The 26,562-nt window shown below is 49.0% G+C and overlaps 1 protein-coding gene and 1 long non-coding RNA gene across 13 annotated transcripts in view; both read right to left on the bottom strand.

Moving 5' to 3' along the window:
• FYB2 (FYN binding protein 2) overlaps positions 1 to 26,562 on the bottom strand; it is a 30,402-nt gene that overhangs the window by 1,797 nt on the left and 2,043 nt on the right. Inside the window, exons 1-20 of one of the 12 annotated variants that reach the window (XM_056356010.1) lie at positions 23,961 to 24,049; positions 23,193 to 23,271; positions 22,643 to 22,866; positions 22,282 to 22,521; positions 21,993 to 22,196; positions 17,000 to 17,780; positions 15,786 to 15,980; positions 14,680 to 14,713; positions 11,849 to 11,937; positions 11,026 to 11,054; positions 9,780 to 9,814; positions 8,832 to 8,916; positions 8,330 to 8,483; positions 6,442 to 6,568; positions 6,299 to 6,342; positions 5,927 to 5,996; positions 3,930 to 4,013; positions 2,610 to 2,638; positions 1,807 to 1,867; positions 1,145 to 1,237 (exon numbers count right to left, since the gene is read on the bottom strand). In XM_056356010.1, the coding sequence (XP_056211985.1) occupies positions 1,145 to 1,237; positions 1,807 to 1,867; positions 2,610 to 2,638; positions 3,930 to 4,013; positions 5,927 to 5,996; positions 6,299 to 6,342; positions 6,442 to 6,568; positions 8,330 to 8,483; positions 8,832 to 8,916; positions 9,780 to 9,814; positions 11,026 to 11,054; positions 11,849 to 11,937; positions 14,680 to 14,713; positions 15,786 to 15,980; positions 17,000 to 17,780; positions 21,993 to 22,118 (2,036 nt within the window). In that variant the 5' untranslated portion in view covers positions 22,119 to 22,196; positions 22,282 to 22,521; positions 22,643 to 22,866; positions 23,193 to 23,271; positions 23,961 to 24,049. Of the gene's footprint in view, positions 1 to 1,122; positions 2,726 to 3,929; positions 4,014 to 5,926; positions 5,997 to 6,298; positions 6,343 to 6,441; positions 6,569 to 8,329; positions 8,484 to 8,831; positions 8,917 to 9,779; positions 9,815 to 11,025; positions 11,055 to 11,848; positions 11,938 to 14,679; positions 14,714 to 15,785; positions 15,981 to 16,999; positions 17,781 to 21,012; positions 21,121 to 21,992; positions 22,197 to 22,281; positions 22,522 to 22,642; positions 22,867 to 23,192; positions 23,272 to 23,960; positions 24,063 to 26,562 lie in introns of those variants that run through there. The other 11 variants (XM_056356008.1, XM_056356011.1, XM_056356012.1 and 8 more) reach the window with 11 other exon arrangements.
• On the bottom strand, positions 17,818 to 21,006 carry LOC130156944 (uncharacterized). Its single transcript, XR_008824653.1, has 2 exons — positions 19,254 to 21,006; positions 17,818 to 17,912 (listed from the first exon to the last, which is right to left on the bottom strand). It is a non-coding gene; the product is annotated as an uncharacterized LOC130156944 (long non-coding RNA).

Raw genomic sequence — 26,562 nt, 5'->3', positions numbered from 1 at the left:
GAAAGTCACCCAAGCAGACATTTACATGGCACTGTAAAGTGATTAACAAGCTCTTATAACACCTTATGGGGAGCGATGGCCATCTATGCTGGGGCATTCCCTGGGTATGGAAATACCACTCCTTCTGGTCCGTACCTGAAATTCCAGCTACGGCATTCATTTTAGAATGAAGACAGGGGAAAAAACAACCAACCAACCAACAAAACACCCACTTGCAATAAATCATTCACCCTTGGCTAACTTTCATGCACTTAAAATTAAGAGGAGGGGAAACAAGAGCTGAAGTTCAGGACTTTTAAGCTGTGAAGAGATTCCTCCTTGGTGGTCTCAGGCCGCAGGACCTGCGAGCTCTAAGGAACAGACAAAAATGCATCGACTTCCCGATAGTCTGTGAAATTATACACATGACTCGGCACAACACAGCAAGTGGTGTTTGAGCAACCCCATGCACGAGCTTTGTGGGGACAACCTGGAAAATAGGTCTCTGATTTGCATTTGTTTGAAGTCCCAGGTATCGGGTCATGAAAAAGCTCATTGCAATGCACCTTCTTCTGATCTAAATGGGAAACTAAAGCTCCTACTTCCATGCAAAGTTTTGCAGTGCCAATAACAGAAAGTTTTATTTTTGATTTTATGCACAAATGGTACAGCAATAGGCAATGCAATGAACCCAGCTGGAGAAAGAAGACCCAAGAAATCAGTATCTTAAAATAAGGGCAAGAGGAACACACAGGCAATTAACTATGCTGCGTACAGGGCTTCTAAGCACAGCACTCTTGCCAAAATAGCAATAGCTGATCCACAGAGATCAAATATTTAATCAAGGCACAATTAAAGAAGGAATGGCACTGAGCATGGCAGAAAAGCAGCCAAATATATAGCAAGTTACACCTTTTTGTCTCAGCTAAGTGGGAAGACATGATACAACTTCAAGATGAGACCCTCAGGATATCCCCTGCTTTGTTTTGCCCTGAAGATATTTTATGCAGAGATTCCTGAAAGCTGGCTTCAAAGGGAAAGGACCCTGGAGCAGCAGCCAGCAAAAACCATCTGCGCCATCAGGGCGTCCCGCTCCTGCAAACAACTCGAGGGATGTGTGTACGAAGATAGACAACATGGGAAAACACAGAATGGGAATCTAGACCTTTCCACATCATCGCTGCTTCTCCTTTGGTCCTTACTGTCTTTTGCCATCAGAAATTTTGGCATCCAGGTTTTGTACTTGTCATCCTTCTCTCTGAGAAGAGGGGAAAGAGCCACACAGAAATTCAAGGTTTTTTCCAGCAGACCGCATCCCCTCCCCAAGCCCCTGTACCTACAGAGCTGTGATTTTTCTCTGTCTCCCCCCAGAACCACCCCTGTAATGCAGACACTTGCTGTGATTTATACCAGCACGTGCTGCTGCCACAATCATCTGGCAGCAAGACATCAAGACATGCTGTTCCTATTAAAAGTATTTTTTTCTGACAAGAGCTTGCCAGGATGGGGCTGATTATCGGGTCTGGGAGACGAAGTTTTCCTTCCTTAGGAAAACTATCCGAATTTTCACATTTCAGGGAGCAGCTCCCTCCTTTCCACGTCCCTGGCACTAACTAGGTAACATTGAAAAAACATTTTGCAGGATGCTACTTGCCAAGTTAAACACACATGGAGAGGGCACCTGGACTGTCTCCAGAGGACTAAGTCCCGACCAGCTCCTGACCCCCAGTGGCTTGCAGTACCGCAGGCTCCCCTGGGCACAGGTTTGTGCCAAGAGGAACATCTCCTTGGCCCGAGGCCAGCCCCAGGAGAGGGCACCCTCCTCACCTCAGCTCTCTCTGCCCCACCTCGACATTGTCGTACACCATGTCCTCCTGGGAAACAGCCGCTGTCAACCAAAATGCAGCAGAGAAAATTATTAGGAGATGTCCTTCTGAGCCCGCTCCTCCAAATTATGTATTGCAGAGGAAAACTGTGGCTGCTGCTAGTTGCTCAACCCAACGAGGCCAAGGCAATGCAAAAGCGAGATCCTCAGTGCTCCAAAAACCAGGCAAAACTCCCACACAAGGCAGGATGCTCAGGTTTGGTAGTTGAGTGTATGAGACGTTTTCTGGATGGGTTTGGCCATCCAGCTCCAGAGATGGAGTAGGAGCAGTAGCAAAGCCCCAGCTTCACACGGTAGCTAACCCTAGCAGGGTTTCCATGCTGAGAACATGGGTACGTTCACTCCAGCACCTTCTCAAGGCTTCATTAGTGGGAACAGGTTTTGTGTCCACTCCCATTTACATAGTTTTGCAGAGAGCTGCTGGAGTGCCATCGGCTGTTAAACACCACTGCCAGTCTGGAGGCAGTGGCTCAGCACAGACTGCTTTGCACGTTGCCTTCCTGAATATATTCAGAGCTACAGGAGGAATGCTCCTATACAAAGAAAAAACACCCCAAAATGGGCGACAAACTACCCCCAAGTGAAGCACAAATCTCTGTCAAGTCTTCCCATTTTAATGCTGCCACATTAAATGATTTTCAGAAAGGCACGATGCGTAAAGTTCATTTTCCATTGTGCAATACATTTCCCTCTTCACATACACACACACAAATCCCCAAGAGTCAGATATATGTATGTTGCTTACCTAAATTTGGTGTCGAAGTGGAAAACAGTCTGCGGATACAAAGAAGCTTTTAGAAACAAGTTTGCACATCAGCATCGCCCAGAAAGCCACAAGTACCAACAACCTGGCAGTGCTCTCTGCTGAAGAGATGGAGGCAGGTCTAGGTGCATGGTCTCCGTGACACCAACAGCATCTGCCAGTATCACAGCCCTTGCTAAATCAGCATCTCCACCCTCTGGCAGCAACAGGAGCCATGTGTTCGTCAAGTGGGTTAAGAGAGGTCTACATTGCATCCGAAGAACAGTCCAAATTGGCAAAAGCACCCTCCTCCTGCCTCCTCCTGCACCCATTCCCAATAGCTAGAGGGTTGACGGACAGTTGGTAACTGTAGGCAGTAGTAATTCCCTCCTTGCAGTCTGACCATATCATAGGTTGCAATTTATATGTGACAATGACTGTAGGTATCTAAGATACTTGCTGGAGCTTTAAGGGTTCTTTGTAACAGGAGAATGGCATGAAACCTGGTGGCTCCTTCCCTGTGACGATCTTTAGCAGTAGTGCAGGAGGGAGCTGCTGACATGGCAGAACACCTAGTGCGAAAAGGTTTTTAAGTAAAACAAACCTTCCTCATGTAAGAGAGGAAAGGGTTAATCTGGAATTTCCAAAGAAATAAGAAAAAGTAGCATTTGCCTGGACTTCAGGCACTGTGCACAAGGTGAGGCACATGCCGGCAGCAGTGGAGGACAAGTCCAGCAGGCAGCTACCGTGCACTTGTAGAAAAGGCGGTTTCCATGGAACCTTAATGAGGATTTTGAATATTAGAGTACCTGAAAGGGCACTAGAGGCAGTTACACAATGTCCTCTATCCTAACTTGTTAGAATACAGGCTCCACAGTAAACTTCTTCAGCAGATGCTGTTGCCAGCTTGACTATAAATGGTACCTGGAATAAAAACCCTCAGCCCGTAAAAGCCACATCAACAAGCCTTTGCCTAACCCTGGCCCACAGCTCTAGGCAGCAGGTATCACATCTCTGCATTCCCTTGTGTACCTGCATCATGCTGAGGTACTGAGGGCAGCAGAAAGCCTATGAAAACTGGGACACTGATGTAGGACCAGCTCCTGCAGGTTCCCGATGCCAGAGACTTCAGAGAAGCTGCACAGATGGACATTTGGCCACATCTGCCACAGCAGCTCCTCATGAGTTGATAGAAGCACTTTGGGCATAACTTTCCCAATAAAGCTGCATTCCTTACTCCTAGACCTCTTGCTCTCAAATTATTCCAAACAGGAATGTTCAGATTTAGAGGGTGAAGGGGTTGGACCACCACCATTTTCTTACCTTAAGTTCTCCTTGAACCTGGTATTCTTCAGCTTCAACTTTTCTATCTTGAACAAGTTTCCAAATCTCTTCTGTTTTTCTGTTCTGTCCAAATGAGAAACAGATTTTAAATTAAACAGGCACCAGGCACTGAACTGTGTGAGAACTGCCATGCTCGTAGCCCCAGAGATCCCGAAGCAGGTACAGGAGGGTCAGCAGACCTTGGCCCTCAGCTCAGCAGTGAGCTTTAAGCCTCGACAGCATCATGTGGATGAATGATGGATTCAATGGGAAAGGCACCAACACAGCAAAAAGTGCTTACTTATTGAAGTCCAAGCTCAAATCTCTGCTTGGCTTTAAACTTTTCTGTGTAACTGAACTTGTCTCCTCTGACCTAACAACCACAGAACGATCCAGGTTTATTTGGAGTAAAAATTCCTAGTGAAAGGGACAAAAATTCCCCAGAAGCACACAGTGACCATTAAAGGAGGACATTGGGAGCACGTGTCTGTGCCACCCTTCACCACACATTTTCATTGTATATGCTGTTGAGAGAGAAGTTCCACTATACACACTTCTCTCTCAAGCTTATGGGGGGTTGCAAAGCTACACGGCAATTTACTAATAGTATCTGCGAACAACCAAGATCCTCACCTGGGGGACATTATCCATGCGCAAGTACTATTAAAAATACTTTATGTGTATCAGCACACCTCATCCTGCACGTGGGATCAATAGAAAGATTCCATAACGACTGGTTTGGGGATTGAGACGGTGACCTCTGCACCCCGTGAATTCGGTCCCGACTCTAGCTGTGTTATGCAGTTCCCTTGCAAAGCCCGCCAGACGCACTGCTTTCCCGCGCACTAGCAACGGCGTTCAGCTGCTGCTGCTGCTCGGCACCGGCACAGAGGCGCAGAAGAGCCCGGGGGGGACGCACGGTCAGCCCGGGAGCCAGGCGCAGCCACCAGCGCATCACCCGCTGGCCCGAGAAGCTCGTGCGCCTCCACCACACAGCTCTTGTGGGCAGTTTGCAGAGAAATGACACTTTCGCCTCTCAATAACTGCCCAGTCACCTCGGGGTTTCGCGTTTCCCATATCTTTTTTCCCTCTCTGACGCACACAGGCTCTACATCCACGCATAAGCTTGACTTGAATCCAGATGCAAGCCAGTACGAGTCTCACATCCGTAAGGGAAAAGCAGATGTAGAGCAACACCTTATTATTCCTCCCACACTGCTCCTTAGAAGAGAGCCACCAGATGCATTTGAAGCAGTTGTGTGCGGCATCCCCAGCCCATATGTCATTCCCAAAGGCTGTCTCTATTTCTTACAAAGGGATGCAGGAAATCCTTTACTGCATGAGGGTAGGGAACCACACAACGCTAATAAGTAAAAACACACCTAACTTCATGTTTCGCCTTTTAATCCATCTGGGAAGCTCAGGCAATGTATAAACCTGAGCCTGCAAAACTCATTGCTTTTACAACACAGCCTGTGGAAGCAAATATCTTGAGAAGTTATATAAAAAGGAGAAGGTTGCATGTTCGTTGCAGCATGTCCTTTCAGCTTTCCAACATTCTGTGACCTGAAATGGGAGCATTTGGTCCCTTTTTATGGGGACAAGGTCCCCATTTGTTCCTCCAGCCTTGCCTCTTTCGGCACACACAAAAAGGTACCATTTCTCAGCTACAGCCGAGCAAGGCTTCGGAAAACAAAGGCTGTCCTGTGTGCTTTATGCCAGGAGAGGTCTGTAAGGGGAGTATTTCCAACGGATGGAGAGTGCTACCAACTCTAACAGAAAGGCCTCACTGCTCAGGGTTTTAACTTTGGTAACTATTTTTTGCTCCCTACATGTCAGCCAAAGGGGAAAGAGGGAGGAAGAGGGGAAGAAAGCCACCCATGCAACAACATTTCTGCAGTATTGGGGAAAAAAAGGCTTCCAGCCAGCACCTGGCATGTGAGATCAAGGAATTATGGTCAGTATTTCAAAATACAGGCTAAGAAATTGGAACTTACTCCAGTTTTGTTGGATTATCACCCCCAGTCTCAACATCTTCATATGTTTCTTCACAGCCGTTTCCTGAAACTTAAACCCAAGGTATGCCATTATCACAAACCACGTTCAGTAGCGACGAGGTGAGGTTTGCTGGACAAATTGCACCCAGGCCATTACATTTTACTCTTACAGAGGCTTCGAGGTCACTCAGATGAATTCCATGCTAGCCACATGTATTGCTCCCCACTGGTTTTAATGGGAATTTAGAGCAACCAGGCCAGAAGGAGACACTATAGATGTTGCAAGTTAAAAGAAGCTATTCACAGCATCTCCTGGGGACCAACCCAAATTAAAAGCAGCTCTGTTCAAGCTTCCCCACGTGCTGCACTTACTGCTGGCTGAAGTGAACGGACTTGAGGCATCCGACCCGTGGCTGCTAGAAGACAGAAGTATTACATGGAGATTTGCTGCAGCGTCATTTTTAAAAGACATTGCATAAACACAACCCCAGCGAAGAGCCTAAGTCCATACTCACAGTCTATCTTGCATTTCCCCAACGTCATCATATATGTCCTCCCATGCCTGCAGAGACTGCCAGGTGTTTTGGTTCAAGGCTGTTATCTCTACCCCTGGTTTTGGGGCACCAACATGCATGTAGCGCACTGGAAACAAGAAAGCACCTTCGCTTTAGGAGCTTTTCTGAGGAACTTCTCTCAGGGCAAGGGCAACTGTTGAGGATAACAGTTGATGCCACAACAAGGAGCCTATGGACATACTTTCCATTCCAGGAGTCCAGGAAAGGCTCTGCTGTGAGCCACTTTGAGAAAAAAAAAAAACCAAAAAAATTCTACAAGGTTTCAGGTTCTAAAACATTTAGCTTTAAAACATTCTAAAGTGTTTAAATATTTTACATTTTAAAAAAATTAAAACATCCATCGATATTCTCAGTTGCAGCAGCTCTGACCCAAATCCTCCTCACCAGAAAACATCCCAAGAGACTACTCATGGATATTGAGAGAAGTGATTGAAGGGAGGGTTTGGCATGGTTGGTGATGTTAAGACCCAAATAATGGTCCAGTCCATTGGAAACACACCTGTAAATCAGCATCTCATAAAGCAGACAAGGAAGGAGAGTATCCCAGAGAAGTATTTCACCAAGAGCTGGAACCAAGCATGAGAGCTGCACCTCATGAAGTTAGAAAAAGATTATTACTGGAGGACTCTGTTAAGTGGCAATATTAAATACTTAAAACTGATTTAAAAGAGCTGGAGTAACGTAGAAATGCAGCCACACAAATAAAAGCAGATAGTGTTTCTAAATGAACACATGTGCATGCAGTAGGTCTCACCAGAAACATGCACCACCACAGTACGGTCTAGTTAATGGGCAAAGTTTCTGCAAAACATTCAAATCCCCATGAAGAAGAAAAAGATGGGGAGGGTTGCGGGGGAACCAAACAATTCTGCAAAATCAGGCTCTCTGATGAAACAATAGCAGGAGGCTCACCATGAGTACTTTTTTTAAAAAAAATCCCAACAGAAATTACCTCCAGCTGTTCAAAGGTCACGCAAACCAGCAAGATTTCTCACAAAAACAGACACCAACCAAAAGAGAAAATTATTATGAAGTGGTTTAAAATAAAAAAAAACAAAACCAAACACCTGAGGACCACACCAATAACAACAACCACAGCCACAGTGAATTTACACTTTTCCTTCACGCTCCTGGTCTGTCCACCGAGCCCAACAGAGCTACTTTTCTCTCTTTCATCTTTGAAATGTTGCTGTATCACACTAGCGGCTTGCAGGGGCAGGAGTAAGCTTTTGCAGAATAGAGCCCGTGCACACTTATACCTGAAGTTGCAAAATAGTGTTTACAGAGGGCATGTGACTGGGTTTAATTGTGCAGCCAAGGTGCGTATCACCAGCTCCAGATGCTATGTCAGAGCGTCGTGACAGAAGGAGCCCGAAGTCAGAAAAAGGCTCACTGGAACTATGATGAAAATGGAGCAAGGAGCCATCATCCGTCTTAGTAAGGGAAAGGGGGAGACTTCAGGCTCTCACCCTGCTCATGTGTGTTCCTACCACAAGCCTTAGCCAAATCCTTTTCTGAGACTTAATAAATTATGAGAAGCAGAGGAGATGGATTTTAACTCTCTTGGATAAGGGCAATCTGCTAGAAAAACAAACACCTTGGTTTGAGTTACGCAGGTGGTTAACCAACGTAGGAAGCTATTTGCAAAGCCAAAATAAATGATTCAGACCAGAATACAAATGTGCATGCAACCTTTTGCCCTGGTTTAACTAAATTGGTTCAAGAGTTGCATCCAAATTTAACGTTATTTCCCATATGGAAGAGACATTTGGGCAACAGATGGGACTGAGGACTGAGGAAACACTCAACAGCGCAATGAGATACTCACAGATCTCTGCTCCGTCTTTTGCCAGCCCTTGTAGGGTAGGATGCTCTGCAGCCTGGGTACTTGACACATCCTGCTTCACTGGCAGCACCTTCACCCCACCTCCACCATCTTCCTTGGCTGAGCTAGTGGGAGATATGTATCCATTTCCACCTGTCTGAGATCAGACATTTGGTCTGGTCAATACAGTCTTTAGAAACACTTTTCTCATATAAGTGAATACATTTTACATATATACATCAACAAGAATGTAAATTATCTTTCTGTGGAATTAATACAGTTTCACGCCTTTTTCCATCAGGGATTTCTGGTGGACACGTGCTGCTTGGCAGCACTACCTGCCTTTTAGGCAGTAGCAGTTGAGCAATGAGCAGACAAAAGAGAAGCCAGAAACCCCCCCAGGGGTAATATTAAGGACTCAAATTTTAACTGTTTCCCAAAGAGAGGGAAGACAGAAGGAGAAGAGACCCCACACAGTAATTATTAAAAGTAATCTCTACGATACCTTGAGAATTTTCTTTGCTTCCTGTTTCTCTCTTTCAAGACTTGGCTCTTCCTCTTTTTCATCTTCTACTACAGCTCCTCCAGAACTGAAAATTTCAGACATGAGGGAGATCCCAGAACAGAAATGCTTCAGCAAAGTGACAGGCAGGCAGACTGCTTTATGACTGTGCCCAAATAAGCAGCTCATTTTCCCTTTGAATGAGGTAGATGCCAAAAAGACCACCAGTACTAAAAGTAAGGGGAAATCCAACCCTAAAGGCCACTGGTTACTTGGGGTGATAGCAATCACTCTTGGAAAAGAGGTGAACTAAGACGATTGTTTTCTAGTAGCAGGAATGCACAAGCTATATCCGTTTGCCAGCGGTGGCACCCGGCTCAGGAGATGTGCCTCTCACCACACTATACTGCAATTTAGGGAAGATACAGCAGCAGGAGGCAGAACTTGGTACCTTTTTTCCAGCATCACAACATTTCCCACTGAAGTGACCCCCTTCTACTACATGATTCTTCAGTCCCCATTGAAAAAACAGCCTTCAGCCAGTGGCAGCGATTATATGCTGCAAGGAGTTTGAAACGTGACATTTATAGGGTGGAATTCAGTGTGGACCTTGCCTTACCACATGGCTTTAGACCTGGAACCAGGTGTCCCAGCCTGAGAGCCTCACACCTCCCCCTTCTTACACTGAAAGAGTTCAGGTTTCAGTAGGAAAAGACAATGTATTTTCTTGTGTGCCAGAGGAGGGTTGACAATCTCCCCTCCAGGTATCCCTCAGAATGAAAACGATCTTAGAAACCATGAATGCTGACACAGACGAGCATCATCGTCTACATTGTTCTGGTCATGATATGTATGAAATGTCTTTCTATTTACTGAGTGTTACAATACTCTAACCCTCACTGAGTTAGTTGTGGGGTTAGAAAAAGCTTGAGAGAAAGGAAAGGAAATTACCTGGATTTGGCAAAGAGAAAATCTGTCTTCTGTTTCTAGAACGAAGGAGAGGAAAGCTTTCAGCCACTGCGCTTTTTTCAACAGTCAAGCTTTTATACAAGGCCTCAACTGTCATCTAGTAGTTAAAGAAATATTTCTTTAGAAAGCCCAGAAGCATTTTATGTTTGGAATAGTCATCAGACAAGGAAATATCCTCTACTTCGCAGGACAGGGGATACACATATTGACAAACTGTGTAAGGGTAATATAACAGTACAAGGGATCAGGCCGATGAAGCTACTGGTCAGAACGAAAGGTTGGAGAGCTTACAGAAGGGGAGGAAGTTTTTTTTAATTAAATAAAGATTTTCCAACCTACCATAAAATAAGACTACAGCCAAGCCAGAGAGCCTCTCTGCAAATCATGCACAGATAACTGCCTTTGGAAACCTATGCTATTTCCTGGACAATTTGACTTGGAAGTGGAGTTTGACATTTCAGCAGGGCCAGAACCAATACCCGGTACATGACCATCTCCTGGCACGAGGTGACTCGTCCTCTCAGCCCAGCTACCTGCTGTGAGTCCAGCCACGCAGCCCGGCAGGTCTTCCCTAGGGACCGCTGCAGCAATTCGTGCCCCGCGCAAACGCACTCTCCTGCCTTCACTGCAGGGCACCTCCGCTGCCAGGGTGAACTGCCACCCCCTTTGCAGCCAGGGTAAAACGAAGAGAGTCAAGCTGCAGTTTGCAGCAGGGACACCCCCACAGCAGGGGAGGAGGACCCGTGCAGCCATGCACCCCACGGCTGCCCCGCTTACGAGCCAAAACCCGAAGCATGCTGCCATGACAAGGAACCTGGCTCAGTTTGGCTTTTATGCCTTCACAGAGGGACCACCAGCACAGCGTGCCTCTGGCAGGGACTTGCAGAACAATTCAGTGGATTTTCCCTCCAAGAATTCACGGTCTAGATATCAGTGCTTGACACTTACTTGGTCTGCCACCAACGTCCAGGTGGTGCTACCCCTTCCTTACATGTTTGCAGTGGAAGTCAAGGGAACTGACTCGCTTCCCTAGTGTGTTTGGAAACTTCATTAGCCTTCATGTCCCCTCTGCAATTTCTTATTTTTTGAGAGTCTTCACCGACAACACACATAAAGAAACACTCAGCAGATAAGAAATACAGATATTAAAGGTTTCTAAGACAGGAAAGCATGTCATGTATGGTATGGTCAAGCCCAAAAGATCAAAACTGGTGGTGATGAGACTTACCTTGTGTTCTTCAGGCTCTGCCTTGGGTACTAGAAAAGATATTTGTGAATACATATTACTTTTTAGTCCATGTTAAAGTCACTGCACTTTATGTTGCAAACCCCAACTTCAGCCCACACGCTCAGCATCCAGGCACACTTCCACCATGGTACATGCACCATGTCACACTGGCCAGGGTCTTTCCATTTGCCATTTAGCCCTGGCTTACATTCAGAGGGCTGCAGCATCGAGCTTAACTGGCCACAGTTTTCATAGCCCTAGGGGCTAACACAAAAGGGCTGTGGCAGGTTCCTCAAGACTTCCTGATCCCCTCCAAGACAGCCTGGCTCGGCTTCTGTTCCAAGGGGTGAGAAAACCAATGCACAAGGCAAAAAACCAACCTCCCTCAAAAGAGGCAACTTTGAAAAATGTAAAAGCAGAGCAGTGGCAACTCTGATTGAGAAAATTATACTGGGAAGAAGTAGCGATGGAGATGGAAAATCTCTGTGCCCAGTACCCTTCTGCTCCTAAGCAGATGCTGAGGTTTGCATCACTATCTTCTTTTCTTTCTCTTCTACATGGATAATGTCTCATGACTTTTCCCCACCTCAGCCTTACTGTAAGCACCATTTCACCACTAAAGTGCTCACTTCTATTTTGCCTGTGCCCCAAAGTCCTCATACACTGTCAGTGCACAGAGGGACAGTACAGACAGTTATCTTCGCTCACCAGGACCAACGTGCAGCTGCTTTTCTCATCTTGAAGAAGCTATATTATTTCATTTTCTAAAGGCTCTATCCCACATCGCATGTAATTCACCTAGCAGTCTTGCCTGGCAAAGTACCTTCAATGACACACAAGGTTGTGGTGTCCCCAGACTGATTCAGGTACATCAGGGTCTCTTCATAATTATGATGCTCTTCAAGTTGGGCACTGAGAAGATGAAAGAAAAGAGAGAAAAGATTTTGTTTTCTGGCCCTTTTAGAAGTCTGGAAAAAAAATATTCATCTTAAGGACAAGGAATTCAAGCGCTTTGATACTGTGCCTACAAAAAAGCAAAGTGAAATCAGGAATTCCTCGGAGGGAGAGGCAACCTGTGCCAGGGCTCAGCTGAGCCTTCCCCCCGACTCCCCACTCCCACTGCTTTTCCTTTGGTAGGACAGGTTGCGTTTATAGGGCTCAAAGCACATCAGGGGACTTCATACTGGGATTATGGTCTTCTGCCTACAGCGATCCCTTAAGTAGAAACAGAACAAAAAAATTCAAGGAAATCAGAGCGCAGCATTTTTCAAACCCACTACAGCTACTTTAAAACGAGTAACAACCCAGTTGCAGTTTGGTATGCTGTTTCTTACTTAAGGAAACAGGCAGGGAAAGCAGAGCTATCAGAGGGTACGGTTAAAGGTCCTGCTCCTGAGCTTAGTGAGACACATGCTCCGCGTCGATGGGGCGAGCGGCATGTGCCAGTCGCGGGAGAAGGCAATGTGCCGCAGCCCCAGCACCGCTCAGCCGCAGGTACTGGGCTTCCCAGCCCGGTCCCCATCTGCTCATCCTCCTTTTTCCTTTCCTCCTCTGGAAATTCCAATTAGCATCATTTGGGAATAGGTGCAGAGAGAAATCCAAGCCTTCCCAGATCACCCAGGCAAAGCCCCTTAGGCATCCCCTCCATCCACGGCAGCAGAGGTGTCAGCAGCTCAGGAGCACCGGGAAGCGGCAACTGAACAAGACGCAGCTTATAACACATACTGGGGTCATGGCAGGGAGAGTTATAGTGAGAACTGCCGCACCTTTTAACAGTAAGTCTATAACAAACCCGAGGAAGGGCTTGGTTTTCCTTGAATCACCCTACTGCCACAACTCAGCTTCAACAGAGTAAACACTAAGTAGTTGTTGCAAACCAGAACGAGAGGAACAAGAAACTCAAGGTGCATTTTACCAGTAGTGAAATCAGATAAGAAACAGCACCTAAAGTAGAGCAGAAGCTTGTGATGCTCCCAAAGGCTGCCCTGGCCTCCTGCTGTCCCCTGCAGCCCCCAGCACTGTGGGCAGCGCCTGCCGCCTTACTGGTCCCACAGCGTGTTTTGGACACGTAGGTCCCCCTATTGTGCATACACAATTGCAAAAATACTGCAAGCAGGTATTTTGTCCCTGGTGCCACTGCTTGAGAAAGAGGAGGCCGGGAAACCCCGATTTTTCACTTCTCCAGCCCAACCCCTGGATAAAATCGCACCCTGGGAGCTGTGCCAGACACCAGCCAGCCCTTCACATATACCACAGCGCTACACCGGACCTGCGACAGAGCTGGGCTGCTGGGTCCCTGACCAGCAGTAGTGAAGGCAGGCTGTTTATTCCCAAACGAGGAATCGGAGCTCAGGATTAATCAGCCCAAGTGACTACGTCAGGGTCTCTAAGAGACCAGACTTCAGTCAAGGCGAGGCTTCAAGGAGGGGAATTTCTGCTCCCAAAACCCCACGATTTTGCTTCCGTGCTGGAGTTGATGTCATTCATTTCCCCAGTTATCAGATGGTTAATAGTTAACAATTGACCTTTGTACAGACCGTATCACAAGGATTAGAGCAAGGCAGCTAATCTTGCGGCAATATATTACTAGGACAGTTTCCTTGTGGTGCATGACAGCTTTGGAGCTGGTTATTTTTTGACCAGTCCTCTTCTGACAAGTACAGGTTAAAAGTTAAACAAAACACCAGCCAACGCTGGCAGGAGCACCTCATGATGTGAAAAGCATGGCTTGCTGTGGCGATAGCTGCAAGGGTTCATGGTTTGGGCACAGAAAGCATTTTAAGAATTTCTCTCTTGCTTTGGTTCATCCACTCTGTTTCCCATTTTCACAGCTGTATATTCATGCAGCTAAGACAACATGTATATGAATATTTTTCTCCATTTTTGCCGTTCTGGTGGCACAGAACAAGGACCACTACGTAACCACTCATAACAAGTTAAAGACTTATTAGAAAAAGTCAGGATCCCCTTGTATACAAAACCATCTGTGCCTGTAAGATTTCTGAGCCATTTCAGACATTTGCGGTAGCAGAAGATGAACTTGGAATTTGACGATGAAGATGAACAGTGAATTTGGACCACCACTCAACAAAAATCTCACTTCAGCCTCTGGAGACAGCTGAAGTCCTGGGGAGGGGGAGGGCGGGCTGTGGCTCCTGTACCCCGGCTGTGCTGGCTGCACAAACATGAGGGAGGGCAAGCTCCCCCGCTGCTGGCAAAAAGCCAACACCTGCTGGTTACATCAGGGCTTTGTTTCAGCAACAGTTGTTAAAAAGCATCTCTTTTCTAAAAACACCGAGCCTGAGTATATAGAAAACAGGAAGCAAATGCCACATGGGTGCTGAGTCACCTTTGCAGCCAAAGCACTGGCAGCGTTCCCCCCCAACCCGCTAAACCAGACCTAAGGACACCTGGGCAGGGTTCCCCATGCTGCTCAAAGAACCCAGAGGAGAAAATAGGGATGAAGCTTTCTACTTCAGAAGGCCATCCCAGCCAGCTTTGAGCTTCCCACGTGGCTTTGCACAATCCCTGGAGTAAGTCGCTGCCTCTGGGAGCAGGATGTTCGCTCCAGACTGCACAAGGATGCTTCAGCATCGCAGGATGGGGATGCTCCCATTGCTGGCGAGCCGCATGTTTGCCTTGCCGCACGCTCACCTTTCGGGGGTCAAGTAATCCTCTTCTTCAGCAGCTGCAGACAAACACACAGAGGATTAGTGTTTGAAGGCAAGACCGTTCTCTTACAGAACACCGGCTGCCGCGACGGGGAGGTGTGACGGGGACGGCCTTTCCTCCAGGCAGCACGCTGCACACAAAGGCAGGCGTGAGATAAGATTGACAGCGGAGACTGGGGCTGTGGCTACGTTAATATGTCATTATTTCATGTTTCCAGGCAACAACCTCCGGCTTTCTAGAGATCAATAACTGAGTGATACTGAGAGGGCACGGAGATGATGACGTAGAACTGTAACTAGTTTCCTCCATTAAATATGTTTAGAAAAGGCAAGTAGATTGGAAAAGAGTTGCAGTGAAAACCTCTCTCTTCCCCTTCTGTTTGTATCAAGGCCAGGGCAGACCAATAAGCACTGGCACAGTCCAGCCAAAGAGAGTTTAGCAGAGCCCTTCCTAGAAAAGCAGCTCCCTTTGGATTCGTAAAAGTTGTGCCTAAAGATCTGGCTATAATTAAGGCCGTATTTATAAAGAAACACCATTTAGCAGCTTATTAAGCGGTCCAGAATATTCTATTATGCAACATCGATAGGGTTTTATTACAGGAAACTGAACTTTTGCATTTCTTGATGTCGGAACATTTAACAACGTTGCCCTCTGTTGTATTTAAAACAGAAGAGGGGATTAGCAGACCGGTTTCCACCCATTTTATCCTGCCTTCCCACAGTTGTGTGCTGCAGAGTGAAGGCATTTCCCATTGAAGAGGAGCGATAAAGATCAGCTCTCCGCACACAGCTGCTGCGTTACAGCCAGCTGTAACCCGCTCACAACACGCTGCACTTGGGAGGAAAGCGGGTTGCTGCATGGGGGTGACATCCGACCTGGAAAACCAGATCCCTTTTCCAGATTAAGAGGAAAAAAATCAGTCTGAAACTGTTGAGCAATTTTTACTGTTTAAGGAAGATGTTAGAAACAAGTAGCAACATCTTATTTATGTGTGCTTGGAACCATGGCCTTATAAATGACAGTAAACTGCAAATTATTATTCATTTTCTGCAAAACAGGTTTGGGGAGAAAGACTAGAAATCTCTTACTTGTTTCATTCCCCCTGTGGACTGAAAGTATGGCGCTTCGGAAAGCACTGAGATCGAACTTTGGGGGTCTTGCAGGCTTCCCAGGGGCAGGACCCAGGGATTCAACTGAAGGGAGAGGTTTAATCCTTGGCCACTTGCTCCTGGGGCACGGAGACCATTTTCCTGCTCTGGGCTGGCAGAAGGGAGGCTCTGATCCTGCTCCAGAGAAACACAAATACAGGCAGCAATTAGCCCTCATATAAGCAAAAATTCCTGTAGCATCGTTAGTTGTTATGCAGACATTTCTACCCAGCTCTGCTTCCTCCCAGTCTCAGCATCCCTGTCACACAGCGGGGCTCCCACCATGTCACCAGAATGGAAAAATAAATGGAAACGTCCATTTTTACAGATCTTTACAAAGTTAACCCTGTTGGGGCCTCAACTCCTGACAGCTCCCTTCCTCTGGTTTATAAAATACTAGCTTAATTATCTGTGCCGATAACAGTTTAATCTGCCAGGATTTAGTGGCATAGCTGTTTTCAACACACAGCCCGAGCGAGGTAGCTTTCCAGGGTAAACAAAGGCTTAATCTTTTCAGTGCCCCGCCACTCCGTGTGACGTTAGCAAGAAGAACTTCACGGCATTTGAATTTCCTAACACCAGTTTCTGTAAAAAATACTGCAAGTAGAATATGCTTTCTGAGCTCAAACGTGACCTTTTGCAAAGCCAGGAGGGTGAAGAGGCAGGAGTTCAGGTTTAAGCCTGAACTTTTAATTTCAATTTTCAAGTAGTTTGAATTTTAATTCGAACCAAACTGTCTTGGCAGAAAAGCCAAGCCTTTAGGGTCTGTGGGAAAACCAAGTGGCAGGGCGTAGTCACATTTACCTTGCAACTGCAGAAGGCCAGAGCAGACCAAACCTGAAGACACTCCCCTGTCTTCACCCTTCATTTGACTCTCAAAACATGGACATTTGCTTAGAGTGAGCTTTAAAAAATTTGGTGCAGCTGAGGAACACTCCCCTTACCCAAGCTCAGCAGCAGTTTGGGGCCCATTTCTTATCTCCAGGACCTCCACAGAAAGAAGAGACCACTCGGGCCAGTTTGGCCTCTTCTTTGGGGGTCCCAACTGGTAACAGCTTTTCTCTCCAGCTGCTCTATGCTGCACTTTCAGAGCACCTATGTACCTATACGTTCATATGCGTCAGAGCTCACTGTAAGAGTACAGCCTACTATACCTTTTTGGTGCTGAGGTTGCTCTCTTGGTGCACGATAACCCAGCTGGCAGGATTTGGTTGCCACTGCGCCCTCAGCACCTGCTTCGTCAGAGCTCCTGTGTCCTGTGGGAGCGTGGGGAAGAGCCGGCCCACGGCCGCGCAGAGCATCCTTCTTCTGGGCAGGCAAGGCCAGCGCAGGCTCACTGCCAGCTGGTCGCATCCTGCTGCTGCTCAGCACAGCCGGAGCACGCGCTGCCCTCTGCTCCAGGGAAGGGTGCACGTATAAGTTTGCTGCCCGTTGGGCTGGGAGTGTCACACTTGCTTTCTCGCTGCAGGATAAAGTGTTTTCCCACATCCGTAGGGCATGGTGGAAAGAACTTGGGAGTGCAGGGCCCTCTGAGGCTCTTTGGGCTGATCCTTGCCGGTCAGTGCAATGGGATGGCAGAGGTTTCTGTGGACTGTTCTTGGGAGAACTCGGCCCTTTCTCCAAGATGTTGCCTTTGTGCTCTCTGTTGTGCCCCGTCGGCTCCACGTATCCCAGCTTGGCTGGAGGATGTGCCAAGGGGTTGCATTGGGTGAGCGCAGGGTGCGGACGGGCAGGATGGGCAGGTTCACCCTTGGGTTTTAGTATTATCCCTTCTCTCTTACTCAGGGGCAGAGGGCTGGACACAGCGTTCCCTCCAGAGCCCAGCTTGGGCACGATCTCGGTGGGAGGCTTCTTGTGTGGCTGCACCAGCTTGCTGGCCAAGTTGGAGTCATTTTGAAATTTTGCTCGGAGAGCTCGGAAATCAGTCACACCTTCCTGGGTGGGGGAAGAAAGGAGAGCACAAAACATCTGCTTTCACAGGTGGCAACAGGCAATTTATTTGATCATGATCATTTCAGAGAGAAAGAGGCTGCAGACTCCACCCTGGTCACCAAGGATATTCTGAGCCTGGTGAAAATTTAAAAGCAGGAGAGGAGAATTAGCTCACTCAAAGGATCCTCCGAAGGCTCACAAATCACTTCTAATAAAGGCAACAGAGCTGAGACGGGGGGGAAACACAGGAGCAGAGCATGGAAACACAACCAAGCAGGACCAGCAGAGATGGGTTCCTGCTCCCCAATGTCGGAGAATCTCCCTCAGGAAGACCCGGCAAGCACTAAAACAAACTTCACAGCCTCCCAGCAGAGGTGCTGCGACCTGCTAGGTGTGAGAGCTGCACTTTTTTTTCAGTATACACAAGCACCAGCCAGAGGAGAGGCTGGTGCTGCTCTGGAGACCCCCAGTCCATCCCCTGCCCCCTTTAGAAAACTCCACCATGGGAAGAGAAGCACTGAGCATCCTCCTTGGCAGGCTCCACATGACCTCTGGGACAACATTTCCCTCCACTGTGTTGGTTCAGCTCAAGGTCCCCACAGCTCTTTGGATGCTTCTCCCCTTGCTGTCACTCCCACCCTGGGAAGCAGAGGACATACAACCCAAGCACGTGGCACACAAAGACAGCAAGAGCATCTCCCAGTCCAGGTAATGAATAAGGTGAAGACAATTCCTCTCCCATACAGTTACCAGATGACAGGATTTATGATTCTGAACAAAGATTGCTAATCAGTGACAGCACTGTTTAACAGGGCACTTAAAGAACGTTTTGTTTCAGGCCTTCATCCCCAGGCATCTCACTGTCCTGTGCTGTAGAAAGGGGACCGCAATTTCTGCCTGCAATGTCGTGGCTTAAACTCAGCCCTGAACTGAACTAGAGAGAAAATATGAAGAAAAATTTATGAGCTACTTAAGTCCTTGAACTGCTCTATAACTTTTTATATGCCACGATTACATTAGGTGCACTACTCTGGCAGCTTAGTTCAGTGAGGAGAACTGTAAGGCTTCACGAGAACCTGTCTAATGAGGAAATTGGAAAAAATTATCTAGGACAGAACTTCGTTATTCTGAAAAAAGCCCCAGCCTTAAGTGTTAAGGCAGAACAGATGAATAGCATACTGAGGTTTTATTGCATTTAATTGCACGATTTATTAAACACTGACAATTTCTCTTGAATAACCCCTTTCACTGACTTTATTACTTTCACAGGGTAGTGCATGATGTAAAGAACCAACCCTTGGGGGAGAGGTTTGAATTGCTCCAATTATATTTCATATTAGTGGTCAGCAGCATGATGCCGTGTAAGCTGCCCAGACAGCCTAATCTAGCGGCGAGCCGATGGGAATGAGAGTTTTCAGAAGCATACGGAGGATGAATCAGATTTCGGGGAAAAAAAAAAAAAAATCCCACATGTACCCGATCCCTCCAGCGATGCCAGACAGGAAATCAAGCAGCGAGGTGCCCTAATGCAATTGCACCGAGCTTTCACACGTGCTGCAGCAACAGTTGAAGAGTTCAACGCTGTTTACCTCTCCTTACTGATTTTCTGTACTGCAGCGCATAGTTCCTCATCAGTGCCCTCAGAGACAAAGAAAATAGAAAAGAAAAAGTACCTGCGTGTCTCAATATGCCACAGGCGAGGCGGAATCATGCGAAACAGGGTTCAGTCAGGCCTCTCCCTGGCACTGGCTGTGGCAGAAATGGCTGTGACAGTCGCTAGCTCCTTTAATTAAAGAGGGGTGGATACAAGCCTCCCACGGCCCCTCTTAAGTTGTTATTCCTCTTGCCTTGAAATGGCAGCTTCAAATGATTTGCTTAATTAACTGGAAGATTATCTGCGCTTAATGCGTGCTTGGTGCCCTTCACTAGAATATGGTTTCCCCCAGTTTGCAGCCCACTGGGACACTCACACCGGTGCCACGAACAGAGCCGGTGCGGCAGGAACACGAACGGGGTTAAACTGCACCCCACGGCCACCTCCTGCACACCTGGACACCCCCTCCATCCCCACAGGCCGGGAGGTCTTGCATCCCTGCACAGGGCTGAGCTTAGCACGACCCTCCGAGGTGCAGCGAGTTCTCCCGGTCTCCGCAGGGATGGCCTTCCATCGCGCAGGGATGTTTCAAAGCACATCCAAGCAACTCTCCGGCTCGACCCACGCACCTGCAGTGGGCTGGGGGAGATGCTCAGCCTGAGCATGGCGCTGGGTGGGTCAGACAGGAGTGAAACCCCTGTCCCAGCGCCCCACCACCCCAGGGAGGGCTCGGCATAGTGGGGAGAGGAACTTCCCTGGAAATCTGACCAGTTGACAAGTAGGGAGAATGCACTCATAAATTTAAAAGGGCTGCCAAAAGCTCACAATACGTATTACAGCTACATCTGGCCAAATAATTCACTGTGAATAATAAAACATTTGGCAAAAGCCCACGCAAGATGAGAGAGGGAGAGAATAAAAAGGAAACAAAACTTCCACCGGCCGGAAAGCTGTGAGCGTTACGGAGTCAGGGGACAGCTAAACTTTCCATATTTTCCCCCTATAAATAACACGCTCTTTTAACGTGAACATCGCTCCAGGAGGCAGAGCAAAGCGCGGCTCAAGCCCGCGATAAGGAGCCTTTGAGAAGGCCCAGCAGCGGGGGGCTGCGCCCACACCAAGGGGGGCAGCAGGAGCCCGGCTGCCCCCAGCTCTGCAGCCCCTTCCTGCCGCCCCACAGGAGGCGTGACACGCAGCCCAGCCCAGAGGGAGCGCTGCGCGTCCCCCTCCTCACATTTTCCTGGTTTAGTCGGTCCTTTAGCCGGTTTCCAGGGGAGCTCGGGGTGGGTTAATGCTTAACCCGCGCCGCCCTCTGCGCCGGGCTGGAGCCGTGCCCGGCCGGGGCGGCCCCGCGCCCCCCCGCGCTCAGAACCCACCGGCTCCTCCCGGGGGGGCGGGGGGGCAGAGATAAATCCACCTCTGCTCTCCGTTAAATCAAGGGGCAGCTCACGGCAGAGCGGGGGGGCAGAGCCCCGGCGCCGGCAGCCCCCCCCCCCAGCCCCGCTTCGGGGGGGAACAGCGCCCACCCCGCGGCTGCGCTGCCCCCGGCGCCCAACAGCCCCCCGCGGCGAGACCCCCCGGGCGGGGCGGGCCGTGGGCAGTGCCCCCCGCGGTGGGGGCGGCGGGACCCCCGGCAGTTACCGCAGCCATCCCTTCGCCGCTCCGCGCCGGCTCCGGCGGTGCAGCCCGGCTCCCTGCCGCCGTCCCGGCCGAGGCGGGGCGAGCCCGACACACACCTGGGCCGGGGCGTGGGGCTGCCCCGGGGCGGGGAGAGCCTGGCCCGGGCACGGCTCGGCTCGGCCCGCGGCTGCCCCCGCGTCCCCGCCCGCTGGCGGCAGCGCTCGGCTCGGGGTGGGGGGGCGGGCGCGGGGGGCTGCGCTCGGTTCGCTGCTGGGGAGAAAGAGCGGGGCTGGCCCGGCACGGGTGCCCCCCAGGGGTCCGTACGCAGACCTCGGGGTGACCAACACAGGCGGTTTCCCGGAGGAACCACACGTTTTCCTCCACTGTGGCCAGCAGAGCCCAGCAGACACAGCCCCACCCCCCTCCTCCCGCAGCAACCCACGCGTGTTCCCTGGCGGAGCAGCCCCCTTCCGTGGCGAGCTGTTTCTGAGTCCTGAGGACAAACCACTTGAATCAGGACAAACGAGGCTTTTCCCATCACTGGCTATTTCTGCCCAAGAGGACGGCCTGAAAGGTCTGTTCAGACACCGAGCCCGTGTTTTCACAGAGCACATCTCCCAGGAAAAGCCAGGCTGGTTAGCTTGGCGAGAAGAGAACTGAGAGCCCCAGGGCTTTTTCCCTCTGTAATTGATCAAATATTTCATCTTTCTTTGCAGGAGCGCTTGATGCTTCCCTTTGAGCAGAGCTGGCTGCTGCATGGAGCAGGGTGGGATCCAGGGGATGCTGTCTGTGGAGCTGGGAACCACCAGCACCCTCAGCTATACTCACCCATCACCAGCTGAATCCTGGCACCCCTCCTATATACCAAATATATACCTATATACCAAAGAGCTGCCTGGAAAACAAATGCTGCAGCAATAGCGGGCCTTGAGGTTAGGGGAAACAGGACTGGGAAAGCATGTCTGGGGGTTGTAGGATGCGAGAGCAACCTGCGTGCGTACGATTGTCTGAAGGGTCCTCCCGCATTGCTCCTCACTGATGTGAAGGTGATGGGTGTGACACGTGACTTCTGGCTGGACGTTCCCCCCCCTGCACGTGGACACTGAGGAAAGCCTTGCCCCAACCATCCTTAACGGCCTTGGAGTGGGACCGATGCTCTCACAGCCTAACCTGACCTTACTTTCCAGAGCCAAGCTTAAGGAGCGCTGAAAAAGAAAGGAAAAGAAATTAGGGGAAAAAAAATATTAATTTTTCAGAGACATGACTCGAAGTGTGGGTCTCGTTCCTCACCACATGAAAAGCCCTGCTGCTGCCTGGTGGTCTCGGAGAAGAAAGCGGGGTCCTGCCGAGCCAGGAGTTGGCAGGGAAGCCCCCCAAGCTGGGGCTGGAGCCGCGGCATGATGAAAATGAATGCCAGCTTTGTGTGCAGGTAGCTGGGGAGGATTTATGACCTGCCCAGTGGTATGAACACAGGCCATGAATTAAAGCACTGTTGGAGAATCAGGAGGTTGTGACTTCAGAGCCATGGACCTGCAGAAAGGGACAGGACAGATTCCTCTATATGGGCTCTAAAAATAAGAAGAAAATGCCAAGTTTCTTTAAAACGTGCATTCTGTGAGTGCTAGCCCTGGGAGGACCCCACTTGCCTCACCTCCCTTTGACAGCAGCCCCAGGGCTGCCATAAATCGCACCGGGCTATAATAACCACGCGGGGAGCACGGGGCAGCCCTGGTGTTGTACAGATCAAACGCAGCAGAAGGGGAAGCAAGCCGACTTTTTTCTCCGACTCCGGACCTTTCTGGGGAACGCCTGATGATAAAGGGCTGGCGCTGCTCTGTGTAAGTCACCTTTTAATGGGCCACGTGGCACCATTTCCTTAGAGAAATTAGACAGGTATGTCAGCAGACGTCAAAGCAAGATTTTATACCCACCCTGGAACGCCGGAGGGAACGCAGGTAATCCCTCTGACAGCCCTTCCCTCCTGCCCCACCTCTCCTCCCCGTGCTGGTGCCTCCCGAAGGGCCTGACCAAGCTGCAAATGGCCGTGAATGGTGACGTCCCAGCCAAACACAATGGCCACCTTGTCCACTGCCACCGTTAAACAGGCAGCAGTTTGGAGCAGAAGCTTGGCGTTTGGTCTGGGCTTGTGTATCAGAGGCACCGACCCAGAACGGGAGTTGCCCCAACTCGAATAAACCCACCCTGAATGACGCTAGGGTTCACAGCACCGAACACCTCCTCAGCATGCACAATCGCCCCAGAACAAACCATTTCATCCTGCTTAAAAATTTTGAATGTTATGATTTAGATGGGGTTTTTTTGCAGTGATGCAATTAGTAACTTGTATAAACACATCAGTCCGAGCGCTGCAAGCACAGCATTCAGCAGACTTGCTTTCCCTGCATTATTTTTTTCAGCTACTTAGCGACTGCTGGGATTTGTCATGTATGATACAGATTCAGAATTTTGGGGGTTTTTTTTTGCATTTCACAGAGATTTTACTATAGGCCAGAAACAACAGCAGATCTCGGGAATATGATTTATTCCTAATGTTTTGGAAAGGTGGGGCAGCATGACTGGTGAAAAGCAGGGAAATTCTGGGACAATCCAGTCTTCCTTGGAAGACAACTTGATTCAGGTATTGCCCACAACATAAATGGTGATGATGTTAGCCCAGTGTCACAATATTATAAATTGGGGATGGTCTGGCAAGTTATTTTTCCTTGTCACAGCTCCTGGCCCCACATGTGGGCCAGCACCGAGGGAAAGAGATGGGGCACAGAGTGAGGGAAACGGCAGCTCCTGACTGCAGTGCAGGAGGGTCTGTATGTCTGGAAAAACACCTCAGAACCCAGAAGAATGGGCAGAAGTGGATAGCAGGGCAGAACCTCGTGCTAGGGGGGATTTCAGCTCCGTTTTATTCTGGTCCTCGCAGGGCCAGCGCAGCCACCCAGCCCCGCGCATCCTACCCGTGTTCTGCCAGGAGGCCATATCGTGGTTTTCCAGCAGAGGGGGAGATAGGATCGCTTGTTCCACCATCGAGCCGCTCGCTCCATCTTGCATTACCGGCACTAACGAGAAATTTAAGAAAATGCAGTATTATTGATCCCTGCACTCACAAAGCTAACACTGAACGGCCAGGACAAAATGCTGTTTAGGAGGAGCCAACGTAGGTACCCGCGCGGCTCCTTCAGAAGTTTTAAGATCAGCCCCAGCGAAGCACTGTAGCAGTCAAGAAAATTAATTTAAAAGCCTTGCAATGTTTCAGGGGTTTTATCTGTCCGAGCTACAAGGTTGTCTCTGCAGTACGGCCCCAATCCTACACTTAAGTGCATACCGCTTTTTTAGCAGTATAGCCCGTACAATTGCTCCTGTGTTCAAGGCTACGTGTTTACTCTGGTAGAAGGTGTTCTCAGACACCTGTGACACCAAATGAGGACTGGCATGTCCAGCACTAGACCTCTGCTCGTCTTCTGGTCCTTAGGTGGACCTTTTCCACACCTCTCCACAGCCACTCGGCTCAGTAACTGGGACACGTGGCCGATGGTGCACACAAATGACCCATGGCTTTGTGGGTCCTTCCAATGCACTGTCTCACCGCGAGCACCCAGCAGCCGGAGAACTGAAGCTGGGGATGAAAAAGAGGTGAACCCCAGAAGTGAGACGCACAACCAGTGCAGAGGAACGGCATGTTGGTGGTTGTGCAGGTTGGTCATCCCTGTCACCAGGACACGGCTGCTACCTGAGATGTGGGACCACCACGGTGACAGTGACCGCTCCTGTCGGGACCTGCAGGCAGTGTTTGCCACCACCCCGCTCACATGGCGGATGATGACCAGGGTTGGGTACCACCTGCAGCACCCTCTCCCTGCCCTGCGGTGATGCCACACACATGGACAGAGGCCTTCAGGACTGCACAAACACCACCTCACGCAGAACGCCTGCTCAGCACCATAAACTATGGCAAACGCATTACATCTCTCTTATCCTTCCTAATACTTCCACTTGTCTCTTCTGTTTGCTAGACAATATTAAGCCACCTTCCAAATCTAAACCCTTCTCTTGAAGGTATCTCTGCTGGGATTTTGAATTTTGAAGTTCAGAGGTGAGACCTTGGTAACCAGCTTTGCTCCTTTGGCAAAACAGAAGTTGTTTTACCAAGCTACTGTGCAGAGAAAGCTCCCCAGCGCTTGCAGAGAGGGTGAGCTGAGAAAGCCCATGTGTGCTGCGAAAGCACGTGTGAAATGGCGAACTTTCCAAGGGCAGAGCTCCAATTGCTAGGCGTAATTTCTTGATCTTGCCACATCTAACATCTTCATAACCTCTGTACATTGCAACAATCTCTGTATTTTTTAAAAACCACCACCCTACCCCTGAATGAAAGGCTGCCTGCTCTGCACTTTTCCCTGGGGAACCACAAGAGAACAAACAGCACATGGCAGGTGTCAGTCACATTGCTTGATGCACGACAGCAAGCGGCTCGGATATGACTTTGGGGGGGTATGATGTATCGAACAGAATAAAAAAGAACAGGACTCTGCCTTTAGATGTTCACGGTCTTCAAGTCAGGAACAAAATTCAGATTTACAGTATTGCATGAATAATGTACTGCAAAAGAAATTATAAATAGAATATTGGCATAAAAAAGGATGATTCTTTTAAGTTACTGCATCCCCTGCAGCAAAAACTGTATGAATATATGAAAAATAAAAATCTACATATAAAGAAAACACAAATGCAAATAGCTGGACAACAACAACAACATTATGTTAGGTCTTGTAATGTAACGTCCCCCTGGAGCTAGGCTGGTGCAGACAGCCACATTACCGAGCGTGCCGTTCAGGTGCTATTTCAAAGCTCAATGCATTCCGCAGGCAGAAATCAATTCCCCTTGTTGGGCCAAACACATTTGAAGTGGAGACTTTTTGAAGTGGAACAGAATCCTGGATTGCTGTCAGCGAGGAAATGTGGGTGCCCCAGATTACACTGAGCTAATCTGCCCCTGATTTTAGATACACAAGAGTTGTAAATGAGGAGTTACGTGTCTCCTAATTAGAGGCTGGCAGTGAAGAGTTCTTCAGTGTCGGGGAAAAGAGCTTTGCAACAGGAACAGTCACAAAGTGCCGATGCAGGCTCGCTGCTCAGCCCAGCCCGCTCACAGCCCCTATTTCCCTGCTCCTGAAGAGCCCCCGGGCTTCAGGCCATGGCTCATCCTCCTGAAGGTGACTGCGCTGCCACCGACAGCACGGCTAGCGTTGCAAGCCAGAGGTTCAGAGAGTTAATTCAGGTTCAGAGGCAAGGTTCCAACACACATTCTAGACAAGTTCAATTCATAACGTTATAAATGGAACCATAACTTTTATATATATCACTTTTGGAACATAACACCTTTGAGAGAGGTTCTTTAATTTCACCTCTAACGTGGTGTGCCCTGCTGGCTGCTTAAATCTCTCCCGCACACCTCCCCCCCCAGACGACCTCACCTATCAGTGCAAAATTGTTGTTGTGCCTGATTGCACAAACCAGACCAGCCTTTTACCTGGCAGATGTGCCACAAATAACTTTCATTAT

Source organism: Falco biarmicus, chromosome 11 (assembly GCF_023638135.1).
Source record: "Falco biarmicus isolate bFalBia1 chromosome 11, bFalBia1.pri, whole genome shotgun sequence".
Classification (NCBI taxonomy): Eukaryota; Metazoa; Chordata; class Aves; order Falconiformes; family Falconidae; genus Falco; species Falco biarmicus.
Note: the sequence above shows the minus strand (reverse complement) of the source record. Positions and strands in the feature narration are given on the sequence as shown.